The sequence below is a fragment of the Amblyraja radiata genome, unplaced genomic scaffold (genome assembly GCF_010909765.2).
Source record: "Amblyraja radiata isolate CabotCenter1 unplaced genomic scaffold, sAmbRad1.1.pri S43, whole genome shotgun sequence".
In the NCBI taxonomy this organism is placed as follows: domain Eukaryota; kingdom Metazoa; phylum Chordata; class Chondrichthyes; order Rajiformes; family Rajidae; genus Amblyraja; species Amblyraja radiata.
Genome location: NW_022630150.1, coordinates 485,388 through 504,529, shown reverse-complemented (window position 1 = coordinate 504,529; position 19,142 = coordinate 485,388). Strand labels below are relative to the sequence as shown.

The 19,142-nt window shown below is 42.5% G+C and overlaps 1 protein-coding gene across 12 annotated transcripts in view; it reads right to left on the bottom strand.

The window, feature by feature from the left end:
- Positions 1–19,142, bottom strand: part of gigyf1 (GRB10 interacting GYF protein 1) — a 112,900-nt gene that overhangs the window by 42,907 nt on the left and 50,851 nt on the right. For 11 of the 12 annotated variants that reach the window (XR_004410756.1, XR_004410757.1, XM_033016328.1 and 8 more), the window contains exons 9-16: positions 17,529–17,637; positions 13,712–13,752; positions 12,950–13,117; positions 6,826–7,049; positions 5,893–6,028; positions 3,832–4,026; positions 1,346–1,497; positions 96–261 (exon numbers count right to left, since the gene is read on the bottom strand). Coding sequence is in view for 10 of the 12 variants with exons in the window: in XM_033016328.1 (XP_032872219.1) it covers positions 96–261; positions 1,346–1,497; positions 3,832–4,026; positions 5,893–6,028; positions 6,826–7,049; positions 12,950–13,117; positions 13,712–13,752; positions 17,529–17,637 (1,191 nt within the window). In the remaining 2 variants the exon portion in view is untranslated. The remainder of the gene's footprint in view (positions 1–95; positions 262–1,345; positions 1,498–3,831; positions 4,027–5,892; positions 6,029–6,825; positions 7,050–12,949; positions 13,118–13,711; positions 13,753–17,528; positions 17,638–19,142) is intronic. The other variant, XM_033016326.1, reaches the window with a different exon arrangement.

Sequence of the window (19,142 nt, the reverse complement as noted above, 5' to 3'; positions counted from 1 at the left end):
CTGGAGTTTAGAAGGGTGGTTAAATCTTTGCTTCCATTTAAGTCCATCCAATTCTAACCTACGCAAGCAGATTCCTGACTGTGGACGCAGCTTACCTTGAATCTCTCCTTGTGGATCTTTGTAGAACCACTTCATAGCTGCCTCATGCGAGAGCGGCAAGGCAGCAGCAGCAGCTCGACTCCTCTGGTCCTGCATCATCTCAACAAACTGCTCATCGTCCAGCGTGTTGTCGTGCAGCGATGCAACCATTTTCTCAGCTTCCTGCAGAAGAGGAAGAGCAACGTAGAAAAACAATACAAATCATTGAAAGACACAGCTTGGAAACGGGCCCTTCGGCCCACGGAGTCCACGCCAACCATCAACCACCCAGTCGCACTAGATCAAAGTTATCGTAGTTTCGCTTCCACGCATTACATACAAGGGGCAATTTACAGAGGAAAATGTACCTAAATACCACTAGGTAGAAACCCAAGCCTGAAAGAGAATGTGCAAACGACAGAGACAGCACCAGAGGTCAGAATCGAACCTGGTCTCTAGCGCTGTGAGGCAGCAGCTCTACCAGCTGCACCAGTGTTGCCCTAATTATGCCAAAGTCTGCACCAATTTTGGCATGGCATTACCTGCACGACTATAAAGCAAGAGATGGAATTAAGTTGGATAGCTTTTCATGGGTTGGCATGGAATCTGAGCCATTGACGACTTCCTGTGCCACGAATTTAAATGATTTTAAGAATATGACCAGAACTGCACACAATATATTCCAAGTGCAGCCTAACCAAAGTCTTGCAGATTTTCAGGACTCTTAGAGGCATGGAGTCATACAGCGTGGAAACAGGCCCTTCGACCCAACTTGCCCATGCCGACTAACATGCCTCATCTAAACTAGTCCCACCTGCCTGCTTTAGGCCCAAGTCCCTCTAAACCTACCCTACCCATGCACTTGTCTAAATGTGTCTTAAACGTTGCCTAAACTACCTCCTCCGGCAGCTTGTTCCATACACCCACCATCCTACAAATACACCCATTATTGTGTAAAAAAGTTGCCCCTCAGGTTCCTATTAAATCTTTCCCCCCTGCGTTTACCCGACTCTTATGCTCAATGTTCAAACCAATGAATGCAATCGTACCATACGCCTTCTTTACCACTCTATCAACCTGCAAAACCATTTTCAGGGAGCTATAGCCCCCAAAACTCTCTGTGCATCAATGCTGTAGAGGGTCCCATCATTAACCTTCCATTTACTCTTTAAATTTGACTTCCCAAAGTGCAACAACATTTGTTTGAAAAATGTATACAAGGAATTTTCCCCACAGGATACAAGTGTGTGCAGCCGGTGATTGCTACCTGCTCGAAACGTTTCATCCCTTCATCGTCGTCGTTATCCGCTGGGATGAATTCAGCAACAGTACCAGGAGGAGAGGAGGAAGGTGAAGAGGATGATAAGGTTGAGACCGTGGCTGGACTCAGCTGAGCAGGCTGGCCCAAATTCACAGCTTCTGCATGGAAGTGAAAGGAATTGAGAGTCAAGAGTTGCAACAATCACCCGAACGAAACAGCTCTCCAAATACAGCCCATTACGCCAAGAACATCGAGCATTGCCTCAGTAACACACCACAAGAGTGGCCCTGGACTGTTTTACCACATAATTCCCTCTTAACAATCAGCATTTCAGTCTCTGTTTCCCCAAGTAGGGGGGATTATCCCAATTGAAGGAAAAGTGAATCAGAGACCAAAAGTTTAAACAAATCGTGGAACGACACAGTATCAGAGAGAGAGTCAACACATTTCTGGCTTGGACACTTCATTAGACTAGACTTAACAAACAGTCCACACCCGAAAGCTTTTAGCTACTGAACTAGTCCTGTTGCACATGACCTTACGCCCCTCTTTTACTTACGATTCATTGTTTGTTCTCTCTCCCAATCCTAACAAAAAAAGTAGTGGCTAACCAGCAATGCCAATGTGCTCCCAGTCTCTACAACTAGTTATTAATCGCAAGTGCAAGTGTCTTTCTATGAAGTACGGAACAGGGGACTATCTCGTCTGTTCCAAGGAAAGTGTCAGCACAAAAGCAATGATGCAGTGGCTTTCTCCGGCACTACAGAAGAGCCATTGAGTCTCACAGCGTGGAAACAGGCCCTTCGGCCCAACGTGCCCACACCGGCCAACATGTCCTATCTACACTCATCACACTTGCCTGCGTTTGGCCAAAATCCCTAGAAACTTGTTCTATCTATGTACCTATCAAAATGTTTCTTAAACGTTGCTAAAAATGTTTCCAAAATCAATATGATTCTAAGATATTTCTTACTGTTTCCACACAAGCAAAGCCTCTCTAGTGCAGCATGCAAGAAAATGCAGCATCCAATGCAGCATGCAAGAAAATGCAGCTTTCAATGCAGCATGCAAGAAAATCTATTTTAAATGATTTAGACATTCTAAAATGTATTTATTTTTTGAGAAATTTAAAACAAAACACCTTCATTAAAACTTTACAGGCAGCAGATCCATTATGAGGTCTTGTTTCTTGGTCAGAGCATTCTGGGTTGGAGCCCCACTCCAGACCTCAAGTACATTGCAATAGTAACTTTGCTTCTCAAAGATTAAATTGGCTGTAAAGTGCTTTGAGACAATTTACATGAATGCTTCTGAATTAAATGGTTCTGGGAGCCCTGCCTTATTTGTAGCATAGGAAAGTGCCTTCTGTCCATGCCAGAGAGGAGCAGTCTTATGCTTAACAAGGATAATATCCGTGATCTCTCAATGTCTCAAACACCTTGTATTCCACAAAGTATTAGTTATAGCAATGTAAGAAACGGAGCAGTTGGTTTTCCCACATGTGGTGTAAGCAGGCCCAGGGCTCATTGCTCGATGAAAATACAGCTGTCTAGCCACACCCTTCCAACTCCAGGGCTGAACCCCAAATATCTAGATCAAGGCAGGCGAACCGAGTTGCTTCATAGGACTGAATAGCAGCACCAACCATCGCTTTATATAAGCACTCCCTGGAATATTAGAGGCATTTGGAATATCCAAGTAGAAGAATCAAAATTCTAACCTTAGGGGGGGGGGGGGGGGGGGGGGGAGTAAAATTTAACATTGATACTCATTTAAAATGTGTGTGTGCACATTTTCTTTTTACAATGTTCTGGGATGAAGCATTTTGTAGTTTTACCCGTTTGAATTGGTCAGCATTTTTATTTACAATATACTAGGTTGAAACATTTTGTAGTTATTTTCCCCCATTGAATTTGTTTGTACTTTTTTTTTAACAATGTTCTGGGTTGAAGCATTTTATAGATTTTTTCCCTTTGAATTGGTTAGCAGTTTTATAAATTATTTCAACTGTTGTATTTATTAAAATCAGGACTGAAGTTAACGGTTTAAAATACAGTATAGAAACATAGAAAATAGGTGCAGGAGTAGGCCATTCGGCCCTTCGAGCCTGCACCGCCATTCGGCCCTTCGAGCCTGCACCGCCATTCAATATGATCATGGTTGATCATCCAACTCAGTATCCTGTACCTGCCTTCTCTCCATACCCCCTGATCCCTTTAGCCACAAGGGCCACATCTAACTCCCTCTTAAATATAGCCAATGAGCTGGCCTCAACTACTTTCTGTGGCAGAGAATTCCACAGATTCACCACTCTCTGTGTAAAAAATGTTTTCCTCATCTCGGTCCTAAAAGATTTTCCCCTTATCCTATTCCCCTTATAGTAATTACTGAGACTCACATGGATGGGTTCCGATTATAATTGCATAATTCCTCAGATTTCCACAATGGTTCACATGAGTGATTAACAGGAGACAATTATGAGATTTCCGTACCATCTACAAGTTTGTTGTGTCCTTGGGCGTCTGACACAGAATCTGTCAGCTCTGCTTCAGCTCGATGTAGCACAGCCTCACATTCTTCAGGTACCGGAAGGAACACCTCCTGTGGCTGGGACTCCGACGGAGAGGATGACGAACACGATGGTGAGGTCTTGCCGTTGTATGCTTCGGTTAGCAGATCTGTTCTGTCTATGTCGGACAGCAAGGTTATTCGGGTACAAAACACTAAAGAAACAACTTAAAACTACTGCTTCCAATCACACATTTAATTTATAAAGTGACCAGGGGCAGCTCATGATTGTTAAGGCGGTACAGTGGTGCAGCGGTAGAGTTGCTGCCTCACAGCGCCAGTGACCCAGGTTCAACACTGACCCGGGTGCTGTCTGTGTCTGAAGAAGGGTTTCGGTCCGAAATGTTGCCTTTCTCCTTCGCTCCATAGATGCTGCTGCACCCGCTGAGTTCTCCAGCATTTTCGTGTACCTTTGCTGTCTGTGTGGAATTTGTATGTTCTCTTCTTGACTGAAGAGACAAGAGTGCTGGAGTAACTCAGCAGGTCAGGCAGCATCTCAGGAGAACAAGGATAGGATATGTTTTGGGTCTGGACCCTTCTTCAGACTGATGATTTAGACTTTTGGGTAAGGAACTTACCAATTGACACTTTTTTTTACTGTCCTCCTAGAACTGCAGACTATAAATGGGGTGGTCAGTAAGGGGTCATTAACAGAATTCAAAATATACAAGGAATGGAGATGCACTTAAAGGCATGATCAGCAACCAGGCGCAGCAGGAAACCTAGTACTGCCAACATATAACCTCAGAGCTATTTATATCATGAAAATCCAGCAAATTATCATTGAGTACATTATAAATTGTTCACGCATGTCAAGAAGTCTCTGGTATTCAGCACTTGCATGTCTATTTTCCTACTGGAGTCCCATTTTCTATTCTCCATCTTATTTTCACTTGGGGGCATAAGATCCACCCTCAAATGTTTATAACATTTAAAAGGAGATAAAACTTAGCACAAGCATAGTTCCTTTAAAAAATATGTACAAAAACACTTGTTTAAAAGGATATTGGGATGAGGATAGGTGATTGTGAGTGGGATATTTGTTATACTGATTGTATTGGGAAGGGTGATTATAGAGTGATGGGTTGTAAATATGAATAAGATACTGTATAGTATATGAGGGTTTTTTCTTTTCTTTTTCTTTTTTGTATGGCTTTGTAAATATTTGATTAGTGTTCAAATGTAAATAATTTGGTGTACATGTAGTGGCTGGTGTACATATGGTGTACATATAGCTGCTAAATTTGTATGATAATTACAAGCAGTTGAATAAGGGGTGGGAATTAATAAGCTTTGGCTTCTTCCTGCTCCTTTTCAGACACAGATTTCATTTATTTATAGATATTGTTTATGACACTTTATAAATATTTGTGTTTTGTTTTTTGTATGCTGTTTCACACTTGCTTTTTATTCTTTTATTCTGTTCGAAATAAATAATTATAATAAAATAAATAAATAAAAGGCATTTGGACAAGTACATGGGTAGGAAAGGTTTGGAGGAATATGGGCCAAATGCAGGCAAGTGGGACGCGTGTAGATAGGGCACCTTGCTCGGCATCGGCAAGTTGGGTCGAAGGGCCTGTTTCCGTGCTGCATGACTATGACTGGATGACCGTGATACTACGCATTTGCAATTCTCCTCCCGTCTCCCAAGGATGCATTCCTGTGTACTCATGCACGTGGAGGAAATTCACCGTCTTTAGAGTCAGAACATTTAAAAATAGTAGAAGAAAACACCCTTTAAACCCTAGAGCCATAATTGTAGAAACACATTGTAAAGTACTGGTCTACAGATGCGGTCTGACCCCAGTATCTCTGGCATTTTAGATCATGAGTTATTTCCAATAACTCACATTTTATTTTATTTTCAATTCATTTGTTAATGTTTGTATGATATATGCAAAACTAACGCACCACCGAACAGGTTGGCAGTGTTCGAAGACATGAATGGCACGGAGATTAAATGAGGTTAAAAAAAAAGTTACCTGTTTCACCATTTTCCGTCCTATCAGATTCCTTATAATATTCCATATCGTATTCGTTTTCTGGCCGCTCGTCCAATTCATCCACTCCTCTGAACTCCAGCTCCTGCTCTTCGGGAATTGGCTCCTTGGAACCTTTCTGTTTAAACCAATTAATGAATGTTAGGGTAAAAAAAAAAACCAGGACTGAAGAGTTGAATGACCATGAGTAAATGTCCGCAGAAGTGTCTCGACCCGAAACGTCACCCAGTGATGCTGCCTGTCCCGCTGAGTTACTCCAGCATTTGTGTTTCTAAGTATTTCATTACACTGATTGCATAGACCACATAGCCACGTGTCCATGCATCTCCAGGTAGGTAGGCTAAGTCATTATTGGAAAGTCAAGATTGTGTTTAGAAAAGATTATTACTACAACACATACACAAAATGATTAAAAAGGCAAAGCGTTGAACTAATGCCCCTGTCCCACTTAGGAAACCTGAACGGAAGCCTCTGGAGTCTTTGTGCCCCACCCAAGGTTTCCGTGCGGTTCCCGGAGGTTTTTGTCAGTCTCCCTACCTGCAACCTCCGGCAACCACCTGCAACCGCACGGAAACCTTGGGTGGGGCACAAAGTCTCCAGAGGTTTCCGTTCAGGTTTCCTAAGTGGGACAAGGGCATTACTCAGCAGGTAGTTGAAGAACATGGATAGGTGACCTTTCAGGTTTGGACCCTTCTTCAGACCCGAAAGATAATAATACATTTTATTTATGGGCGCCTTTCAAGAGTCTCAAGGACAAGATCACCTATCCATGTTCTCTAGAGATACTACTTGCCCCACTGAATTACCACAGCACTGTCTTTATTTTGTAAATCAGTATCTGCAGTTCCTTGGTTCAACACAAAACTACATCTTCTATTCTGTAGCCCATCTTACTTCAGAACAATGACTCCTCACCTTCAATGACATAAAAGCCCCAGATGAATCAAACGTTCCCATTTCCTCTTCTGCATCTTCCAGGCACCATTCGGGCAAATTATCCTTCTCATCTTCGTAGCTGCCACTGCCCGTCCTGCCCCTCCTGTATGAACGCTCCTCATCTCGGTCCCGAAAGTCAAAGTCAAAGCGCCGCCGCCGCTGCTGATCAACATGGTCCCTCCAGCCTGCGGAGCGAGGACCATCTGCAATAACAGACGGGAGTTACAACCATCACATCGCACAAGGCACAGGAGACCAACAAACACTTCACAACCAAAACCAAGAGGAGGCTTAAAATTCTTCTCCCTGCCAGAGCTGACACAAAATTGACTGGACTCGTGTGCCTCTTTAACTGCCTCCACCATGTAAGCCCAGCAAACTAGATACAATAATCTGACGAAGAGTCCTGAACCAAAACATCACCTTTTTTTCCACCTTTGTCCATTTTCTCCAGGGATGCTGCCTGACCCCCGAGTTACTCAGAATTTAGTGTCAATCAAACATAGATACAAATTGCTCAGAATGGCAATATTGCTTTATTAAAAAATTTAAAAAAACGATTGACTGGAGTGACATGGAGTGTCAGCTTCGAACGACAGAACAGCAGGTATGAAACCAAATATACTACCTTCTGTATTGCCTCATGAAACATTCCCAGTGTTGGAATAGCAAGTACAAGACACTTTACATTTATTATTAGACCATTAACATGGTGAAAACTTCCACGGCTCATGGGATCATTCTGACAGTCACCTAAAGAAATTTGAAATTACTAAAACGTGATCAAAGAGTTGGATTTTGAGGAGAGTCTTAAAATCAATAGCAGGGGGGATCAGGGTGAAAATTCCATGTTCATGGCAAGAGCATCAGTGAAAGCATGGAAATAAATGCAGTGCTCTAAATACAGAGATAGACTAAACCTCCTCTGCCATTGTGTCACTAACATCAAGGCAGGAACAGAGTGAGCTAGATAGAGGTTATAGCTGCCTCTTCACCAATGCAAGATCAATGGATGCTCAGATGCTGAACATATTAGTTGACGCTGAGACACCAAGCGATTTTGGAATCAGGACTCAGTGAAATGTACTTGAGGCATAGGATGGACCTTGATCTTGCTGAATGACAGATTAGACTCAAGGGACCACATACCTACCTGTGTTTTTAATTTGTGTTCCAGTGTAATATTCAAGTCAACCAGCAAGCACTTTATCATGGTGAATTTTGCCCACATTTTATACCTGTACATAATCTCAAGATAATATTTCAAACCAAACGTCAAGTTATGCTAGTACTGGTCCGAGTCTATCAAATACTGAAAGTGGCTACCTGAACTAATTTCACATAGAGTCATAAATAAATAAATAGCAAAAAGGACTTTAACCTACTTTTAACTCGTATATGTATCTTAAGGGACCCTGCTTCCCAATCAATCATGTTTTATTTCTGCATGTTGATGGAAAAATACATGGTGATTTTCTCCTCCATATGTTTTCATTGGGCATCTCATCAAAAATAATGTCAGCCAAGTATACATTCCATGAATGCCTTTAAGAAACATAAAAAATAGGTGCAGGAGTAGGCAATACGGCCCATCGAGCCAGCGCCGCCATTCAATCATCCAAAATTAGTACACCGTTCCTGCTTTTTCCCCCACATCCCTTGATTCCTTTAGCCCTAAGAGCTAAATCTAATTCTCTCTTGAAAACATCAGTGAATTGGCCTCCACTGCTTTCTGTGGTAGATAATTCCATAGATTCGCAACTGGGTGAAAAAGTTTTTCCTCATCTCAGTCCTAAATGGCCTACCCTTTATCCTTAAACTGTGATCCCTGGTTCTGGACTCTTTTTGGTGACCATTTTTCCTGCATCTAGTTTGTCCAATCCCTTAAGAATTTTATATGTTTCTCGAAGATTCCCTCTCATCCTTCTAAATTCCAGTGAGTACAAGCCCAGTTGACCCATTCTTTCATCATATGTCAGTCCCGCCATCCTGGGAATTAACCTGGTGAACCTACCCTGCACCCTGTCAATAGCAATAATGTCCTTCCTCAAATTAGGAGACCAAAACGGCACACAATACTACAGGTGTGGTCTCACCAGGGCCCAGTACAACTGCAGGAGCTCCTTGCTCCTAAACTCAAATCCTCTCGCAACGAAGGCCAGCAAATCCTCTCGCAACGATTGGCTTTCTTCACTGCCTGCTGTACCTGCATGTTCACTTTCATTGACTGATGTACAAGGACACCCAGTCCTCGTTGCACCTCTCCTTTTCCTAATCTGACACCATTCAGATAATAATCTTCCTTCTTGTTCTTGTCACCAAAGTGGATAACCTCACATTTATCCATATTATACTGCATCAGCTATGCATCTGCCCACTCACCCAACCTATCCAAGTCACCCTGCAGCCTCATAGCATCCTCCTCTCAGCTCACACTGCCACCCAGCTTTGTGTCAAACATGGAGATGTTACATTGATTTCCTTCGTCTAAATCGTTAATATATATTGCAAATAACTGGGGTCCCAACTGAGCTTTGCGGTACCCCACTAGTCACAGCCTGCCATTCTGAAAAGGGCCCGTTAATTCCTACTCTTTGCTTCCTGTCTGCCAACCAGTTCTCTATCCATGACAATACCCTACCGCCAATACCAAGTGCTCTAATTTTGCACACTAATCTCGTGTGGGACCTTGTCAAAGGCTTTTTGAAAGTCCAAATACACAACATCCACTGGCTCTCCCTTATCCATTCTACTTGTTACTTGTTAAGAATATTAATGTCCTCTGTAATCTGGTCACTGTTTTGTAAATCCATGGACAAATTGCCCCTCAATTTGAGTATTTCATGAGCTATAAACACAACTTTGTGGACTAGTTTCCATAAAAGCTGACTTGCCATTCGAATGCAGCACGCATTCCCCTCACCGCATCCACAACCTCCACAGACAAGAACACTCGCTTCGTCTCCTCAACCTGCAGATAAATCCTATTCCACCCACGCTGCCATTCAATTCAGCCTCATTTAAGCACCAAGCCTCCTACACTAATAATTGCCAATTTTATATGCTGAGTTTTTCCTGGATTGGCTCTGTAACAAGCCATGTTCATAAGTGTACAACTAATTTAATTTAGCTATTAGCTACTTCCACACCTTCACTAATCTCATCTCCTTTGTAGAAGTCGGAGAGGGAGACACAGTGAAGCATCCGGTAGAGCTGCTGCCTCACAGCTCTAGGGACCCGTGTTCCATCCTGACCTCGGCTGCTGTCAGTGTGGAGTTTGCACGTGGAGCTTCCCTGTGACCACGTGGGTATCCTCCCACATCCCAAACACGTGCGGGTTTACAGGCTAATTGGCCTCTGTAAACTGCGTCTAGAGTTGTAGTGAGTAGATGCAAAAGTGGGATAACAGAACTCGTGTGAACAGGTGGTCAGCAGGGACTCGGTGGGCCGAAGTGCCTGTTGCCATGCTGTATCTCAAGTTATTTTAAATTCTTGCAATCTCTTTTACCTTTAAGCGTATGCTTTTCTCATTTGTATTAGCATTCCAAGTATTTTTAAACTTAACACTTCTGCATTCTGCAAGTATCTTTGCGTATTTCCTTATTATTGGTTTACATCAACTTCAAATTATCACGTGGTATTTGCACCAACTACACCTACTAAAATTCCTAGTTAAACATGCCAGTACCACTTCCATTCTTCTAACCTATCCCCAACCACTCACTCACCTCTCGGCCTGTGAACATGAATTTTTCCAAGGTAGACAAAAATGCTGGAGAAACTCAGCGTGTGAGGCAGCATCTATGAAGCGAAGAAAATAGGCGACGTTTAGGGTCGAGACCCTTCTTCAGACTGAAGAAGGGTCGCGACCCGAAATGTTGCCCATTTCCTTCGCTCCATAAATGCTGCCTCAACCGCTGAGTTTCTCCAGCATTTTTGTCTACCTTCAATTTTCTAGCGTCTGCAGTTCCTTCTCGAACATGAATTTTTCCAAAGTTTAATAGCCGATTTCCCTTACTGTTTATCATTCCTTAACTGGTCACATTGCATTCTTCCAGACTTGTTGGGCTGGCTTTACTTTAAATCGCTGGCATATCTGATCAATACTGCCCACATTCAGAAACTGAAATCAAAGTCATAAACATTTGCACATCTGCTGTGAAATATGAGAGTCCAAGTCAGTTCAGGAGCAGGATTGAGAACCAACTGATTACGGGCAAAGCTTTAAAATGCCAAAGGGCAATAAGATAAGAAATAGGGACTGGGATAAGACATTTGGCACCTGAAGCCTATTCAAAAGGAACATAGCTGATTCAACTTCCTTGCACTATTCCCTGAACCCTCGATTCCCTTCCTAATAAAAAAAAATGAACACAGCTTAGAATTCAACCTAGGATTCAGCCTCTACAGCTTTCGGCTTAAGAAATTCTTAAGACTCACAATTCTGAGAAAATTGTTCATCCATCTGCAATGGAAGATAAATTACTCAAATAAAAAAATATTAAACAAGAATATTTTAAATATGTTGCAAGAAAATAATCCATTTAAAAAAAATGTTAATTATCATTTTTTTAAATGTTAATCTGTTCAATTCTAATTGTTTTTAAACAATCAAGTGCTTTACAAGGACCCAACTGCTCATATAGAAACATAGAAAATAGGTGCAGGAGGAGGCCATTCGGCCCTTCGAGCCAGCACAGCCATTCATTGTGATCATGGCTGATCATCCCCTATCAGTAACCCGTGCCTGCCTTCTCCAATATTGTCATCAATTTAGAAGATTGAGGGGGGTTCTTATAGAAACGTACAAAATTCTTAAGGGGTTGGACAGGCTAGATGCAGGAAGATTATTCCCGATGTTGGGGAAGTCCAGAACAAGGGGTCGCAGTTTAAGGATAAGGGGGAAATCTTTTAGGACCGAGATGAGGAAAACATTTTTCACACAGAGAGTGGTGAATCTGTGGAATTCTCTGCCACAGAAGGTAGTTGAGGCCAGTTCATTGGCTATATTTAAGAGGGAGTTAGATGTGGCCCTTGTGGCTAAAGGTATCAGGGGATATGGAGAGAAGGCAGGTACAGGATACTGAGTTGGATGATCAGCCATGATCATATTGAATGGCGGTGCAGGCTCGAAGGGCCGAATGGCCTACTCCTGCACCTATTTTCTATGTTTCTCCCCATATTCATTGACTCCACTAGCCCCATAGAAACATAGAAAATAGGTGCAGGAGGAGGCCACTATACCACGAAACGAAAAGATTTAGAAAGTGGTCTACATCTAGACAAGATAGACAAGAGTGCAGGGGGTGGGTGAGAGAAAAACAAGCCACCAAGATGTAGACATTTGCTTTCAACAATTCCGGACTATCAGCCTGCCATTTTCGCTTGTTCAGCTTTCATCTCTTAAGATAACCTTGCATTATCCTGCTTCCCATTAATCTCTCCTGCCTTCTGTCTTGTTCTCTGCCACCTTTCTTTCTGTGCATTAGAACTAGAGAATAATGCAAAGCTCTGTCTTTAAATTTTAAATGGACACCCCCCCCCACCTCCTCCTTGCAGGTGCATTGAGCATTTTTAAGAGTGATGGAGTGGAAACAGGCTCTTCGGACCAACTTGCCCACACCGGCCAACATGCCCCAGCTGCACTAGTCCATATCCCTCCAAACCTGTCCTGTCCTCGGGTGTTTCACAGAGGAAGAGGACTTAACTTTCTGGTGCCTTTCCCCACTGTGCAAACTTTTGATTCTGCTGTGGGGGGGACGTTTGTGTTGAACTCTATAATGTGTTGTGTCCATTTTCTTTATTTTTTTTTAACATTTCCTCTGGTTTGTATGGAAACTTATTATCTATTTTATGTAAAGCACTTTGGTGTCAATGCGAGTTGACTTAAAACGTGCTATATAAATAAAACTTACTTACTACTTACTTACTGTCCATTTTTATCCAGACTTTCACAATTTCTAGCACTTTATTTTCACTCAAAGTTCTGAGCAATAGAAAACCGAGCCTCCCGCACCCCACCTCCTTCATTGCCCCTTCAATGGGCCAATGGTGTTTTTTTTAGGCCATTGCATAAGTGGACATAAACTTTTTGCTGAGTTACCTGGGCTTGGGGGTCGCCACCGGTCACCTTCTCTTCGTACGCCAGCTGTTCTCCAGCCTCCATCATCATCTTCGCCGTTCTGCTCCTCACGGATGGCTCGCCAGTTCTCACTGTCGGAACGAGAAAAATCCTGCTTGCGCGTTGTTGGGGCCACTTCTTCAAACACCACTTGAGGAAAAGAGGAGACAAGGAAGGAGAAGTTGGAGAACAAGACAAGTATAAGGTGCAACAGAATTCTGAAAATAAATGGTTTCAGGACCTGGTGAGGGGTGGGGAAAAATACGAAGTTGGTATATCTCTTTTTTTTACTTTTAATATATCTTCTGTTTTCTTTTTCTCTTTTTCTTTACTTCTTAACTCTTTTTTGCATTTTTCGTGTCTAAGGGTCTCTTTTGATCACTCTTTCACACACTTACTATCCTATTTCACTCTCTTTACTTTTCTTCTTTTTAAAGTATAAAATATGAAGTGGTACAAGAAAGGTATTATGTTATTTTTGGCTTATATTATTGTGATGTACACTACTTCTAATAAATAAAATTATTTAAAAAAATTAAAAAGATAAATATTGTCAGTGTTTGCATTCTTCCCAAGGGAATAAGTTGCCTGATTAGCTCACTCAAATAGAGTATTGCGCTCATACTATTAGTTTTCCCAAAAGACAGTTGAACAAAAGTTAGCATTAACTTCTAATCATCACTGTATTACTACAACAGCATTTTAAAAATTGACCACAATCGTCCCCAGAACTTTGAATCATACCTCCTTCTCTACGGCCAGGCTTCTCAAATCTTCTGTCAGCCCTGAAAGAAGGAACCACAGGTTAGAAAACATGTACTCTAAACAGGAGAAAGTGGAGGGTAGTTTGGGGATTAACTATGAAAGTTAGCAAAGCCCACCTTCAATGAATGAATAATTTTTGATTGGCTACCAAGCTTCAAGAAAGGATCATCTCCAGTTTTTAAGCTCTCCTAGAAATAAACCCGCATAGCCCTCGTATCATGACAGAGAATTTCTACACCACGCTCACAGCAATGCAACCGTCCTTGAAATAGGACTCCAAACAATGAATATGATATACTGAACCCAAATAACTGACTTCTAGAGTTTTATTTATACCACATGGCACTAGTTTTATAGCTTTGCATCCTATACCTTCGCTCTCAATTACATTTTTTTTTAAACTTTTCATCCCTTGACTAGAGATGTATTTAGTGAATTTTTTCATCACACTTCCTTTAGTTTAGATACAGCGTGGAAAAAGCCCATTGGCTCACCGAGTCCACATCGACCAGCGATCATCCATACACTTGCTCTATCCTACACGCTAGGGACAATTTACAGAAGCCAATTAACTTACAAACCTGCACGTCTTTGGCATGTGGGAGAAATTGGAGCACGTGGAGAAAACGTGCGACTTCTCCTGCCAGAGTTGCAGGGTTGAAAATTACCTGGAGCGGGGCCTTACATCATTGCCCGGCGCGGCTTCAAATTGCCGCGGGACTTGTTAGCGCCCGCCGGGGGCTCCAACACCAAGGCCCGGAGCGTGGCCTTGCATCGCCCGGCGCGGCTTTAATTGCCACGGGACTTATTTACCATCGCCCGCCAGGGGCTTTGACTCTGACATCGGGAGGAATGAGGAGTGCATGGGAGAGATAAGACTTTGCCTTCCATCACAGCGAGGAGGAGATGCGCTGTGATGGATGTTTGTGTAAATTGTGTTGTGTCTTGGTTCTTTTTCTTGTGTGTATGACTGCAGAAACCAAATTTCGATTGAACCTCAATGAGGTTCAAATGACAACAAATAAATTGTATTGTATTGTATTGTAAACACAGTCGTAGGGAGCATGTATAAACTCCATACAGACAGCACCAGTAGTCAAGATCGAACCCGGGTCTCTGGCGCTGCAAGGCAGAAACTCTACCACCGCACTGCCCTGTTCCTTCTATGGTCTATTATGTTATATTGCACAGCCTAAGATCACATCTGAAAATCTACATCCTGCAGTCCTTCGATTAATCGTGCTACCGCCACAAGTCAAAGAAACTACACAGGATAAGGAAGGAGTGGTTTTCCCAGGGAGCATTTCAGTATTTCATTCAAGTATAGCAACCCCAGTTGGTCAAATGGACAATATTCGAGCAACACTCTTCGTTCATCAGTAATCCTCGCATCTTCTGCAACATAGAACTTGCAGAAGATTCAGGTTCAGGCTGACAACTTCACAGCACATTAAGAATATCCTGGACAAAACAGCCAGCAATTCTTGACGACTTTCAATGAAACCAGTTCTGTCAAGCCACTGGCATCCACATCTACAGAACTACTATCGAGACCACAAGCTGAAATGCTGCAGCCATGTCAACACCGCAGGTGTAATAGCAAGACAACACTGCAGTTTACCTCGAAACTGTTCAAATGTTCAGCTCTAAAGTTGAAGGCAGACGTGTAATGGGGCACACACCCAGAAAGTTATGCCCCTGTCCCACTTAGGAAACCTGAACGGAAACCTCGGGAGACTTTGCGCCCCACCCAAGGTTTCTGTGCGGTTCCCGGAGGTTTTTGTCAGTCTCCGTAACTGTTTCCACTACCTCCGGCAACCACCTGCAACCTCCGGGAACGCACAGAAACCTTGGGTGGGGCGCAAAGTCTCCAGAGGTTTCCGTTCAGGTTTCCTAAGTGGGACAGGGCCATTACAAGAATGACAGTAATCAAGCTATCCAGCAGGCTTAATTCCTGCACTATCAGTCAGCATAGGTACAATACACAGATGAAAACGACGACTGAAGCAAAGCACCAAGGTTACTTTGGTTACATTGCCAACACAATACACCAAGGTTACATTGACAACTTCTATTCACAATGATGACTTTCCCATCGTGTGCAATTAATGACCCCCTCCTAATCATACACTATCATCGCAGGCACATCTTTCATTCCTTCTTCACAGCTGGTCTGAAAACCTAACACCACTAGGAAATCAACACTGCCATCAAGGCTGCACATGAAAGACCCACAATCATCTTACGGTAACCATGGCTGCAGCCTTGTTAAAATCATTGTCGCAGCAGGAACTCATTTAAGATAGAAAATATTAACAGGAGATTATACCTTCACATTTATATTCCAAAGTTCAAGGATGCATCCACTTCATATGATCACCATTTCTTATTTAACACCACTAACATAAATTGATAAGGCATACGGCAGAGTTTGGCCATTCGGCCCATTGAGGCTGCTCCGCCATTCGATCATGGCTGATCTATGTTTTCCCTCTCAACTCCATTCTCCTCGTAGCCTTTGAAGCTCTTACCAATCAAGAACCTATTAATCTCTGCTCTAAAAATACACAATGACGGCCTCCACAGGCACGTGTGGCAATGAATACCATATATTCACCACCCTGTGGCTGAATATATTCCTCCTCATCTCCATTCTATAAGTTTTGTCCTGTTATTCCGAGGCTGTGCTCTCTAGTTGTAGATTTCTCCACGGTTGAAAACATCCTCACCCCATGTTCACTCAACTAATCAAAAACCTATTAATTATAAAGTTTTGTCCGATTATTCTGAGGATGAGCTCTATGGTCCTAGAATCCCCCACTGTTGAAAATATCCTCTCCATGTCCACTCAACCAGACTGATTCTTGGGATGTCAGGACTTTCATATGAAGAAAGACTGGATAGACTCGGCTTGTACTCGCTAGAATTTAGAAGATTGAGGGGGGATCTTATAGAAACTTACAAAATTCTTAAGGGGTTGGACAGGCTAGATGCAGGAAGATTGTTCCCGATGTTGGGGAAGTCCAGGACAAGGGGTCACAGCTTAAGGATAGAGGAGAAATCCTTTAAGACCGAGGTGAGAAAATCATTTTTCACACAGAGAGTGGTGAATCTCTGGAACTCTCTGCCACAGAAGGTAGTTGAGGCCAGTTCATTGGCTATATTTAAGAGGGAGTTAGATGTGGCCCTTGTGGCTAAAGGGATCAGGGGGTATGGAGAGAAGGTAGGTACGGGATACTGAGTTGGATGATCAGCCATGATCATATTGAATGGCGGTGCAGGCTCGAAGGGCCGAATGGCCTACTCCTGCACCTATTTTCTATGTATCTATGTAACTAATTAAGAGCCTATTAATCTCCGTTATAAAAATACACAATGACTTGACCCCCACCGCCATTTGTGGCAATGAATTCTAGATTCACCACCCTCTGGTAAAGAAATTCCTCCTCATCTCTATTCTAAAGGTATGTCCTTGTACTTCCTTGTCCTTGACAAGAAGCTGGGGATGCAGGAAAGATTTTGATTAGTCAGGAGGGCTGGCACAGGTCATGACAGTGACCCACCACATGCTCAAAGGCACGGAGGGATAGGCAATAAATGCTGATCTGGCCAGCAACGCGCAGATCCCACAAACTGAAAAGCGGGAGGTTTTCACTTAAGTGCATGTGTTAATGACCAAGCACAATTTTTCTTATCTTCTTCAAGCCAGCCAAGAATGTACAGAATAGGACCTTACCCAGAGATTAGTCATAAAAGGTCTAATCCACAAATCGTAAACAGTACCTTCGAAACTTACCTTTCCTCCCAGCTCTGGCTTCGCAGCATTTCACGAGCTCCACGGCCAAACCCCCCTTCTCCATCTTCAAAACTTCTTTGGTAAAAACCGCTTTCCCCTCTTCCTCGGCCTGTATAAGGAGCATATGCAAAGTGGGGAATGCTGAGACATCGAACACCATGTGTCCACATTCATTCACAAATGAAAAAAGATACTTTACTATCTTGAGTAGGAGACTCCAACGGGTCTTCTAAAGTCGTGTTATGCCTCTACATGACTACAACAAAAAGACATTCTGCTTCTCAATCGACTGAACGATAAACCAAACAGAATTCCAAGCCCCATGCTATAGACAATAGGTGCAGGAGTAGGCCATTTGGCCCTTCGAGCCAGCACCACCTTTCACTGTGATCATGGCTGATCATCCATACTCAGTCCTCCGCTCCTGCCTTCTCCCCATATCCCTCGATTCCGCTGCCTTTAAGAGCTCTATCTAACTCTCTCTTGAAAGCATCCAAAGAATTGGCCTCCACTGCCTTCTGAGGCAGAGAATTCCACAGATTCACAACTCTCTGGGTGAAAAAGTATTTCCTCTTCTCCGTTCTAAATGGCCTACCCCTTATTCTTAAACTGTGGCCCCCTGGTTCTGGACTCCCCCAACATCGGGAACATGTTTCCTGCCTCTAGCGTGTCCAATCCCAAAATAATCTTATATGTTTCAATAAGATTCCCTCTCATCCTTCTAAATTCCAGTGTGTACAAGCCCAGCCGCTCCATTCTCTCAACATATGACAGACCCGCCATCCGGGAATTGACGCTAGTTTCGTTTTTTATTATTTTAGTTAATAATAATAATAATAATAATAATAATAATAATAACGTATCATGAAGTTTAGTTTATTATTATTTTAAAAGCAATTATTACTAAAAACAATTAAAACAAAACAATGGAATAATTTGTAACTGGATATACCATCATTTCACACTGCATCACTGTACCTATGACTAACAATCTGAATCTCTGATTTAAAGCTAATTGGTCCATTCAGTAATTATAGCTTGTGGAAAACAAAAAACTGCTTTTGGAAAACACAAATATGTATACAAATAAACAATTTAGAAGTAGGCCTTTCAACACTTTAAGCCAGTGCTGCCATTAAGATTATGGCTGCTTTGATTGCAAGCTCAACTCTACTGCTCGCCTTTCATCCTGAATTCTTTATTTTTGCCTTAAAAATATTGCTTTCACTGCCCTTTGAAGAAAGTTCCAAAGACTCAATTCTCAGCAAATATTTTGCCTTGCTTTAAATCATTTATTTTTAAGCAGTGACCTCTAATTTTAGTTTTCCACAAGAGAAAACATCTTCTCCATTTGCACCCTGTCAAACCCTTCAGCATGCTGCATCACGCAAGCCCAACCTGACCAACATTTCCTCATAGGTCTACCTGCCCATTTGAGACATCAGCCCAATAAAACCACTCGGAACTGCTTCCAGTGCATTTATATCTTTCGTAATATTTCTTAAATAACAAGACCAATACTGTACAGAATACACTAGATGTAGTTTCATCCATGTCCTATATGACGAAGGATAGAAATATAGACAATAGGTGCAGGAGTAGAGGCCATTCGGC